Source organism: Corylus avellana, chromosome ca1 (genome assembly GCF_901000735.1).
Source record: "Corylus avellana chromosome ca1, CavTom2PMs-1.0".
Lineage (NCBI taxonomy): Eukaryota > Viridiplantae > Streptophyta > Magnoliopsida > Fagales > Betulaceae > Corylus > Corylus avellana.
In genome coordinates this window covers 4,504,837-4,516,847 of record NC_081541.1, presented here as the reverse complement: position 1 = coordinate 4,516,847, position 12,011 = coordinate 4,504,837, and the positions used below count along the sequence as shown (strand labels likewise).

The 12,011-nt window shown below is 36.1% G+C and overlaps 1 protein-coding gene across 1 annotated transcript; it reads right to left on the bottom strand.

Moving 5' to 3' along the window:
• Positions 1 to 2,346: 2,346 nt before the first annotated feature.
• On the bottom strand, positions 2,347 to 4,930 carry LOC132167900 (uncharacterized). The gene is made up of 2 exons (XM_059578941.1): positions 3,587 to 4,930; positions 2,347 to 3,402 (listed from the first exon to the last, which is right to left on the bottom strand). The coding sequence occupies exons 1-2, from the start codon at positions 4,817 to 4,819 to the stop codon at positions 2,512 to 2,514; spliced, it is 2,124 nt and encodes a 707-aa protein (XP_059434924.1). The 5' UTR covers positions 4,820 to 4,930; the 3' UTR covers positions 2,347 to 2,511.
• Between the last annotated feature and the right edge of the window lie 7,081 nt (positions 4,931 to 12,011).

Here is a 12,011-nt window from a genome sequence, read left to right as displayed (position 1 = left end):
CAGGCTTCCACATTACTTTCTGGAGAGATAGCATCACTTTCTATGGGCCTCGTCTCATCCAAAACAGCAGACATCGGATCCACACTACTTCGGTTCTCATGAGTCTCAGACCCCACAAGGTTCATGTCAGGGAATTCTGCATTGTTTTCTGGTATGATTCCTTGCATTTCAGTGAAGTCAGGCAAAATAGTCTCTTCTTGCATTTCAATGAATTTTGCTTTCACAATATAACATACAGTCAATTTTTCTACCAGTCTCGATCCAGCACAGGCATCCATCATTTTTTTTTGTAGGGTGGTAATAAAAAAGGCACACATCATAGTCCTTATTTGACTTTGATTTAATTTTGACCAATTTCCTTCACCCTTTTAAGAGCCAACGTAAGTACAATTTAACATACCCAGTATTTAAATTGCAACCAATTACAAACAACTATCAAACAAAGAATTGCATTCTAAAGCTCCATTTGTTTCACAGGAAATTAATCACCTTCTGGAAAATATTTTCCATAACTTCAATGTTTGATGATCAAGGGAAAATTAATATTTGGGTCAGCAGAAATAACCCCTGGGCTCTTGTAAAAATGGGGGTATATACTCTTCTGTTGTATTGACTACATGCACCTTTATGATGGTAATTAACAGGAATGCTCTTATCTAACTGTTAACCATGTTGCTTATGACCTTAATTTTCTTCTTTTTTAAAATTTGTTTGATCATTGTCTAATTATTAGACAGCCTGTACAGATCTACCTGTTTCCATTAATCATGTTGTCTTTGGGCCAAGATGGTGGTGGCCTTGAGATCTGGCCTAGGACATGTCGTTTAACAATGAATATATATTTGGTATCATTGTCACATTAAATTTTAGCTAATTGTTGTTCTTCGTAGACATTTACTTTTAATATTTCCGGTAATTGTAATATCACTAGTTGACAACATGAGTGAAGTTGCTTAAATAAATTTGCTCCTGAATGATCCAAATTGTTGTTCAGACACTATGGAGTCGACTTCTGTTTACTAACACGTCTGATATTAATTTCTCATTACCTGTTTGCAAGCATGCTTTCTGCTGTTGATCTTTGGAATCGTTGTGATTATTATCATCATAATCCTTGTAAATTGAGCAACAAATCAGTTGTCTCAATTCAAATTCAATTTTGAGGCATGGCCTCCTAGTAGTGTTCCTTAGCTGCTGCTCTCTTATCAAACTCAATGGGTAGTTGACACCTTCTCAATACTATACAGAAGACCAATTATTTGGAGCTTATATCCTCTTTGCAAGGCTATTTATTGCAAATCATGTAAAGTAAATTGATTACCCAGTTATTACTAATAAAAGTTCCTTCTCATGTGTGTGTAAATGATTGTTTTTACATTTTCATTGTTGTATCCAAAGTCTCATCATGTTTTTTCTGTCTCAACAAAGTCATTAACTCGGTCTTGAACATTGTAATAAAAACAAGTGATCTCATCTTCATTGTAAAAGGAAATGAAATTTAACTTTGGAGGCAAACAGATACTCAAAATGCTGATAGCAAGTTAACAAGTTTTAATTATTGGGGAATAATCATGGACTACTTCAAACTAGAAACCACCCAGTGGAGGCTCATAATTCTCAGGAAATGCAGCAGCAAAATCTGCACTATTTAAGAAGAAAGCTAACAGAAATTCAGCAATAATGCAAAGGCAACAAAGAAACAAGACTAAAATCACGTAATTTTTGTAAGAGTTGTCACTGCAGCATTAATCATATATTTTTAAGCCAATATGAAGTGTACGTGTTTCAAGTAAATAAGCGATGAACAATTTTTTTTTAGTTAGGTTGGAGAATTTTTTTTGAACTTAATTTATTAAATATAGCATGCAATTTTCACATAAATGTATGTGAAAATCATTTAAAAATGCTACAATAAAATATGCCTTTGCGAAAAAGAGGGGCTAGGATCACTTCACTTGCAGTGGAGATAAGTCATTTTATAGTCAAGATTTTATTTTGGGACATTTAATGGTGTATATAATGTCACGTGTTGAATATGTTACCAAGTCATTCAAAAATTTTAAATGACGTTAAATTCAAGAAAATAAAATGAAATGGCTAACGAAATGAAGAGGATCGTATTCCTGCACGCTTTCAAATGCGATGGGTTCGAATAAACACTCCTGCCCATTTTACAAAGAGGTCTCTCGAGCCCTAAAGCAGTTCCTAACTAATCGTTGTGCATATCCAACATATGTGCATACTTATCTACATGTATTGAGTTGAAACAAGCAATCAAGATAAATAATAACTTATGAACCTCAGCATGAGAATATCTTATATTGTAAACTGCTATGTTTAAATTTTAAATTGTAAAAGTTAAGATAAATGAACTTTGAGAAGAGCTGCGCCTGAAACGACAAATGAAGGTGATAAAAGAAACCTATGAAACTATGAATAAGAGGACAATAAAATCTTGATTTATCAGCCATTCTGAGAATAAAGAAAGAGGATATAATTAACCAAAAACACTTATAGTAGTCCAACACCTGCTTTCAGTAGTCGAACACCCGCTTTCCATCCCTTCAGCATCGTAGTCTCTGCGCATTTCTCGATTAAGCTGGATTGTATAGATGGTAAGCTCTCGCGTTTCTTTTTTAACGCCTCGATATCTCTATCGAGTTTATCAAGAGCCTTGCTTCCTTGCTTTTCAGCATAAAGACCAAAATGAACATGTGCAACTCTCTTCAAATGATCAAAGACAAATTGAATTCTAAATCCCGCTAACTTTGAGATTTCCAAGATTGTCCACCAGTTGAGAAGATCATTTGTGGTGACATCCACAACTTTGGTATTTATCATGCAATATATGCAGTCACATAACATGTGGAAATAATAAACTTTCACCCTTGGACTTAACTTGGACTCAGCACTAACATCCCCGTATTTGAAAAGCAAGTCCTTCAAGATAGGGGCCAACTTTCGAGTAATCTTGTAATCCTCAAGATCGACAACCTCTTCTTCTGGAAGCAGCTCATAGCGAAACTCGAAATTTGAAATCTGAGCATGTTGTAATTCTATAGGAATCTCTATGCCAATATCAACAAATTTCATGAATTGTGTGTAAGCCTTCTCACCCTTGAAACTAATTGCTGTCAATTTCCAATCTTTTGAAGTAACTACTGTTTTACTTCCCGAAGCCGTAGCCCCTAGAGAAGCCGAAGCCCCTACAAAAGTCCTAGCAATTAGAAGAGCACCAGCCAATTCCTTTTCCTCTGCTTCACTCAAAGAATTAGAAATATCAAACAAGGTTAAAGCCGGCTTGGTCAGGAGTTGTTGTTTCTCGCGAATCAGATTTCCAAACTGTCCAAAAGGATTCCTCAGCTCCACATCTCCATGTTCTCCCTTCAGCAATGATACTACCTGAGAACCAACCAAATATTTGAGTCACCAACATGAACCCATTGTAAAAATTTTGTTAAGAGGAAATCATAGTGGTGCCAAATTATTTATTTATTTCCCTAGCGCGCTGTAAGTTATTATTTTAACTTTGAAATCAATCTTCAACAATATATAAGATTTGATATATGAGCAATTGCTTAAGTACCTCTGAGACGACGCAAGAAATTCCGGCAAAAAAAGGACATTCCTTGCAATAATAAATGGGCAAGAATGGGTCTCTTTCTTTCTCACAAACATTACAATAGAATTCGTCCGGCTCGCAATCCTTTTCATCTTCAATGGGACAAATTGTAAGGATAAGGGGATGAATGTGGGATTTGTGTTGAATGGTATATGGTAATGGACCACACGTAAGATGGAGATTGATATCACATGCCAGATCTAGACATCTGAAAGCGTATGATTCACAAGTGGATTTGCAAGCGCTGCACGGGCTGCACAGCCTGCGCTTGATCAGTTCACCTTTAATGTCGTTGAAATGCAGATCTAGACATCTGAAACCATATGATTCACAACTGGATTTGCAAGCGCTGCAGTTCTTGGTCCGTTCAACATTATTGATGTCCACGAATCGTAGAAGGTGATCGTGGCCTTCGTATGTTATGGCAGGCCTTATCACACTAGCGCATTCGGCGTCCAAGCAAAAGCTAGTCTTCGTATTGTTACAGTACTCACAAAAGTAGGCGAAGCAGCCGAAGTACTGTTTCCCGTAGATATGCCTGCGACAGGCATTGCATTTAACATCAGCATCAGCATCATCCTTCGAGATGCGTTTTGGCTTCTTGATGCGTTTTCGGGTGAGAGGGTGGTATGGATGAAAGGGATGTAAAATCTCTTCCGGCAAGTTCAAACACGAGGGATGGAGAAAGAAGCCACATGGGAGGCAACCATAGGTCTTCGGGTCCGAGCAGTATGCTCCACACAAGCGGCACCTAATGTGATGGGCAGGTATGTTCTCGAAGAGTAGAAATGGATGCTCATGGTGGCTAAAATGTAGTGTAGGAACAGGGTGGTCCCTTTCTTCTTTCGCAAGCCTTATAAAAGCGCACTTAACATCAACCACGATGGACTCGCACTTGTCGCAGCTGAAGGCGAAGCTCCTGAAACTCTTGGCACAAACATAACAGTCAGAGCACAATTCTTGGTGTACTAGCAGGGAAAGAGGGTGTGGGTGAAGAAGGGGGTTGTGCAACTCCTGCGGTAGATTTGCACATGATTCGTGCAGGGAGAACCCACAATAAAATTCCCTGCAACTGTAGATCATCACACCTCCATCGCAGTGTTCACTGCATCCACTGCAAATAAAATGATCTTCTTTCTTTTCACTCAGCGATAACACATGCTTGTGAAGGAAAGGCCTAAAAATCTCCATCTCCATCTCTCTCTGTATTTCTCTCTAGGTATATATGTTTTAACCCAAATCAATCAGAGAATTTTATTTTTTTCTCATCATCTTAGAATTAATAGAGAGTGATCTTCAACATTGTTCTTTTACAATTATAATGTCAGACTGAAGAATTAGAGAAATCAAAAAGAAAAAAAGATATATTGCGCAAAAGCTGTGTATGGCCCACCACGGTCACCCTTTGGCTAGCTACTTAATTTACTCCGTTTCTCCCTTTCGCTCTCTCAATTATAGATGAGAGAGGGAGAAACGGACAAGCTTTATATATATATATACAGAATTCCAGCACTCCCCTAGTAGTTTAATTAAGACATTTTTCAGTACTTTGCAACGCTTTAAAACTCTAAACCACAACAATTGCTTGCTTGCTTTTCATGTCCTCTTTCCTTGATCTCTATCCCTTACCATCAGTGATTTGAATGGTTGTCTTTTGTAACCATTCAAATCACTAAAATAAACTGAATTAAAATGAAGTCTTTAGTTTACATTCGTGTTTTCTTCTTCTCTTTACAAAATATATATTCATCCCATCCTCCATATTCTAACAAAAATTTATCTTGTACCGAGATTATACTTGTCCTCTTATTCAAGGAGGTTTGGAATTGGATACCAGATTTGTAAAAAGAAAAAATATTTGAGTCGGTTATGAAATGGCCCTATTTGAGTCAGATTCTCATGAAATTCCTACTCGAATTGACCCTCTATTCGAGTAGGAGAGTCTCTTATACATTTGATTCAAAGAAGAGAGCAGGGGATCAAATAAAGATGTCCTACTCGAATTTACCAGCAAGAAAGGAGTTGAAATGAACATTTTGGATTTTTATAACATTTTTTCAGTACTTTTCCACAACTTTAAAACCCTAAACCACAACAATTGCTTGCTTTTCATGTCCTCTTTCTTACCATATGTGCTCACAATTTAATGACATAAATAAGAATAACTAAGCAACAATTCCAAGATTTCACATGTATTATCCATTGGGATAAATAAAGTTAGACGACTTATTGGAAGTTATTCATAAAAAATTATACCATATAAAGATTTTATTAAGAAAGACTAATACATTGTAATACGTGGAAGGAAATGTTAACATAATAATATAACCGCCATGATTCGTGTATTGTATCTCTCTAAATAAAACTAAAGCTTAAATAGTTTTTAATTATGGCCATATTCAATATTAGTTACCCAAATTATTTTAAAGATGTGTCATGTGTGTCAAGTGGGAGAATGTTAGAATAAATCTTATAAGGTGTCACACATGTCACATATTATATATATATATATATATATAATGGAGTTTTTATTAAACTAAAACTCTTGGGTAATTAATGTACATTTAACTACTAAAGGTGAAAAATGTGTTTTATTTTTCACAAAATGTTGTATTCCTTGATGGAAGGAAGCAACGTAAGATAAATGGATAGGGATCTTGGCCTATATAAAAATAAATATGTGATTCTCTATCAGTCACAACTATGAACGTAAGAAACATATAGGCCAAAAACTCGATCTTATTTATCACTCTCCAACATATTGTGAGGGTTATACGATTGGTTCTATAATTGCAAATTAAGGGTTTAAGATTGTAAGTTCAACAAATGTTCAAGTTTGGATTTCTAGATTACTTAATTAAAGTACTTAAACAACCATTAGTATTTTTGTTTGATGTTTATATGTTTATATGTTAAATATTCTCCCAAATTCTATACCTTTTACGTATTTGTAAGCAAAAATTTAAAAATCAATTGTTTTTTTGGCACAAATCGAATTAAGGCAGCATGAGCACATCTTCCACAATCTTTCTTTTCTTTTTTTACTAATGGTTCACACATCACGGGGCACATCTTTTTTGTTTTTTTAATGGTTTGTTGGAGAACACCCACTAATAATGGTTCACGCATCACGTGGGCACATATTCCTCAACCTTTATGATGGTTCACGCATCACTTCTGGCTCTCTCAATTATAGATGAGAGAGGGAGAAACGGACAAGTGATGATGACTCCACAAGGACGAGACCATTGGCCCCTGCGGAAAATGATTAGGAGGGAAAATATATGTTTACTCTCCTGTTTGTTACATCTCATTTGCATTTATCTCCTAAATTATTATTTCCAATACTTATCCTCCTTTCAACTATTCTTTTCTTTTTAATAGACACCCTACGATGATCCATAAATCTACCCAACTAACCAATCATAGGCAGCCGGCCAGGGATACTTTCAAGGATCGATCCGGCTTACCTACTTTTATTATAATATATAACAGCAAACTGCTTTAAAAGAGATGGACGGTGACCAAACTTTAGACAAGTGGAAGAAGTAAAGTTTCACTCTTGGACTTAACTTGGACTCGGCACTAACATCCCCATGTTTGGAAAGCAACCCCTTTAGGATTAGAAAAATGTTAAAGGCACAACACAAACCCAACTCAATACCAACTTCTCTCCTACATGTCATTTTTTTTAAAAAAAAATAAAAGTTTGAATTTTAAACCATACACATCGTCTTTTCCCCTTTCGCAATCCAAAAATCCTTGGTCTCTCGCTCTCCCTCCCGCGCTCATCCTCTTTCTCCTCCGGCGAGTTCTTCGGCCACCGGCGAAGCTGTCCGTACGTCGCTCCTGTCTCTCTCACTCCGGCGAAGCCGAAGGCTCTCTCTCTCCTCCACCGGCGGTAAGTAATCCCTTTCTCTCCTCCATGTGCAAAATCTAGGGCTTTTTGAACACTATTGCCTGCTAGAATAGTGTATTAGATTTCTGTGTGTTCAGATTTTTGAACACTATTGGCTCCTGTTTTTTGAACATTATTGGGTAAGGGTTTTTATTTCTTTTTTTGTTGGTTGAGGCTGTGTTTGTTCATGCCCTAGAAAAATAGTTTTTGGTTTGAATTTCATGGTGAAATTTCAAAGCATTGAAGAATAGAGCTTTGAAGAATTTCGAACATAATAGGGCTTTAGTGTATTTAGAGTTTAGATTTAGGGTTTAGATTTTTGTGTATTTAGGGTTTAGATTTCTGTTCTTGCACTGCCATCTTCTTGTAAATGAAACTGTTTATTTCATATTACTTGCTTGGATTTTTCATATGAATGGTAATGGGATTGATCATTTTGCATGCAATTGGTGTCCAAATGGCCATTTAGTATCTGCACTAGAAGATGTAGGAGGTCGAATTTAACATCCAAAGCCCTCATTGCTCTGTTCAAATCAAATTTTTAGACTTATGGCACTGTTCATTGTTCCAAGGATAAACCTGTTTTATCATTTAAATTGATCAACTTACTAAAGAATTTCACAATATGTCCTTCAGGTACACCAATAATGGTATACTTTTGTAGTGAGTTATCCTAGTTTTTCTATTTATCAACAACCAGTAATGGTTATATGTACAAAACACTTGATTAGTAGTAATAGTTGCATCAACACTGTACTGCTGTATAAATAATCTCATTAAGAGCTTGTTATGGTTATATTTCAGATTTGCTACATATATAGTGCTTGATGATAGTATTGATGAAGTTGGATTCTCTGCTTTTACATCTTTCTATATCATCTGAAGTAAATAGTTCACTCTCTAAATTTTTTGCAACTCTTGATAGTTAAACTTAATTATGTACGGGGACTTCTCTACTTTTGCCTGAACTCATTTTTCTCTCCCCGATAACCGTTCCCCAGCGCCGGCTTTGTTTCTCTAAGCATTCTTTGTGTAGAAGTCGGAGGCACAGTCTTGCTGTTTGGACTCGAATTAGGGCTGTGAATGAGGAAGGTGTGGCAGTGGGAGGGAAAGGCGAGTGATCAAGGAATTGAATGGGAATGGAGCTGCTGGTGGTTTGAGTTCGAGGTATGGCGTGTACTCGAATGGCGGTGTGGGTGTGTCTGAGAGTGAGAATGGGAGCTTGGTGAAGTATGTGAACAGGAATGGTGTGGCGGCGGCGGAGGTGGTGGCGGAAGTTGAAGATCCTGTGGCGAAGGAGGTGGGGAGGAAGAGAAGGGTAGAGGCGATTGGGAAAGAAGACGCCTGGTTCAAGCGAGCTGAGGGAGAATCCGTTGAGGTGAAATGGGTGTTGATTTGAGTTTTCAATTATAGGGAATTTGAAAGAAAATTTTTGCTTGGCTGTTTTGTTATTGTTTTGGATTTGGGGTTTAGTGAATTTGAATTCAGTTAAGAAAAGTACAGATTTGGAATTGGGGTTTGGGATTCAATTATGAAGGACCCAACTCTGTGCGAAGCAAGGCAGCTTGAGTGTGTCCCAAATTTATTGTTGTTGGTGGTGGTAGTGTTGTTGTTTAGGCGGGTTACACATCTTATGTGAGATTTTGAGAGAAATATGAAAATCAAGGATATTTTGGTCTTTTTGGTATTTCTAACGGTTAAAATTGATGGAGGGGTCCAAATTAATTGCAATTGAAAGTTCGAGAGACTAAATTGTGAGATTTTAAAGTTTAGGGGGAGTTTGTCAAATCGGGTGGAAGTTTAAGGGTTTTCAGTGAAGTTACCCTCTTTTTTTAAGTGTATTGAACATGTTAAATTTAAATTTGGTCACCCCTTGATTTTTTATTTTTTTTTTTTGGTATTCTTAGGTTTTTTATAGAAGTTTTAGTATTTTTGTTTTTATTTTACTAATGGTAGTTTCGTCATTAGGGGAACATTGACAAAGTTTTGGTAATTTGGAAAGGATATTGTCACAATTGAAAGTTTGAAAGGACATTGTCAATTGGATGGTAGTTTGAGAGGGGTACTTTTCCCTATATGTTTACTCTCCCATAACAGATCATTTCCATTTATCTCATAAATTATTATTTCTGATACTTATAACTTTTCTAACTATTATTATTTTTTAAATTGACACCCTCTAATGATCCAGAAATTTAAGCAACCAAATTCACAGCAAGGAATACCTGAAATCAGATCGAGCTATAGCTCATATTCAGCACCTCCATATCCAATATCTAAGTCAGGGAGGTGAGATATTCTGTGAAGAATTGGGCCTCAAATAATAGTACAATAGGTGGGCCTAAAAGCAAGAAGGGCCTACAGAAATAAGCACAAAGCAAAAATAAATAAATAAATAAATAAAAGTTACGTCAAAAAAAATTCATCTGTGCTTATAATAACTTCGGAATTTATTGTTCGTGGGATCTCGTGTAGGTTCAGAAAATTCACCTGGGTTTTATCATTGTTTTTATTCTGTTCATACGCATTGGGATTATATATAATGACATTCAACATGAACACAAAGTGGGGAAAACAAAACGGGAAAATGATCTACAATCGTGTCCCCCCGGTATAAATAGGCAGAGCCACAGTAAAAAAGGATAAAATTTCTTTCAAATTGGGTTGAAAAAAAAAATTCTCAAAGTCGGTCTATCTATTGAATTAACATTTATCCTTAAAATATGAAATTTTTAAAGAATCACATGCTCTAAAAATATATGTAACAATTAAGTGTCCTAAATGCAAATGTTAGTTCAATATATTAGGAAGGAAGAATCCAACTCAATTAAGAGAAAAATTGATCATGCTAAAATGGTTGATTCAATATTATCTAATTTCTTTTGACATATTGTGATTTTAATTTCAAACTATGAAAATCATTCTACCAAATGCAATCTTCTGGGATGCCAATGCTACACTGTTCAGCAATTCATGACCAGTTCTGGGAACAAGCTTTATAAACAAATTATGGATGCCTCAACGACGCATATAGAAGTAAACAATATATGCAGAATTCCAGCACTCCCCTTGTAGTTTAAGACATTTTTCCACTAGCAGCTGACATGAACATTTTGGATTTTTAAGACATTTTTCAGTGCTTTGCATAGCTTTAAAACCCTAAACCACAGCAATTGCTTGCTTTTCATGTCCTCTTTCCTTTATCTCTATCCCTTACCATCTGTGCTCACAATTTAATGACATAAATAAGAATAACTAAGCCACAATTCCAAGGTTTCAAGACTATAATAGCTGTGTTTTGGTTTTATTAGGATCTTCTAAAAATTTATTAAATTTAGAGTAATATTATATATATCACAACAATATCTTATTATGTTGATATGGTAGGATTTAGTAGTTATTGGACATTATTTTCTGAATTTCCTATACAAAAAGTGGACAGGGATCCCTCCAGATAACATCACTCTATATGAATCTTGTCCCAATCATTCTTCTTAATTTCCTATCGGTTCATGATCCTTAGTCACGAGAACGGAGCCAAAATTACAATGAGAAGGAGTCGGGGGCAAAATATTTTACTACTAGGAACTAATACCTTATAATTTTTTATTTTTTTATACCTTAAAAATTGTTTGATTTTAGGAATTGAGGGGGCATGGCCTATGCTACTAGCTAGTCCCCCCTTCCCTTCGTCCGTGCTCAGTCACTGCATCTAATGAACTCGAATGAATTTCATCTGTGTCCCCCGTCAGCGGGCTGCTTGCTGTAAGGAATTGTTCCCAAAAAATATCATTAATGCCTGGAAGTACAGGGATGTCATCAAGCCAGGCTTCCACATTACTTTCTGGAGAGATAGCATCACTTTCTATGGGCCTCGTCTCATCCAAAACAGCAGACATGGGATCCACATGACTTCGGTTCTCATGAGTCTCAGACCCCACAAGGTTCATGTCAGGGAATTCTGCACTGTTTTCTGGTATGATTCCTTGCATTTCAGTGAAGTCAGGCAAAATAGTCTCTTCTTGCATTTCAATGAATATTGCTTTCACAATACAATATACAGTCAATTATTTTTCTACCTGCCTCCAGCACAGGCATCCATCATTTTTTTTGTAGGGTGGTAATAAAAAAGGCACACATCATAGTCCTTATTTGACTTTGATTTAATTTTGCAACCAATTACAAACAACTATCAAACAAAGAATTGCATTCTAAAGCTCCATTTGTTTCACAGGAAATTAATCACCTTCTGGAAAATATTTTCCATAACTTCAATGTTTGATGATCAAGGGAAAATTAATATTTGGGTCAGCAGAAAACAACCCCTGGGCTCTTGTAAAAGTGGGGGTATATACTCTCCTGTTGTATTGAATACACCTTTATGATGGTAATTAACAGGAATGCTCTTATCTAACCGTTAATCATGTTGCTTATGACCTTAATTTTCTTCTTTTTTGAAATTTGTTTGATCATTGTCTAATTATTAGACAG

What these genes read in the sequence shown, in the direction of transcription:
- LOC132167900 (XM_059578941.1), bottom strand. Translation starts at nt 4,819, where the DNA reads ATGGAGATGGAGATTTTTAGGCCTTTCCTTCACAAGCATGTGTTATCG. An exon ending in TTTCTTGCGTCGTCTCAGAG is followed by an intron (nt 3,403 to 3,586) that starts GTACTTAAGCAA and finishes GTTGGTTCTCAG; the next exon opens with GTAGTATCATTGCTGAAGGG.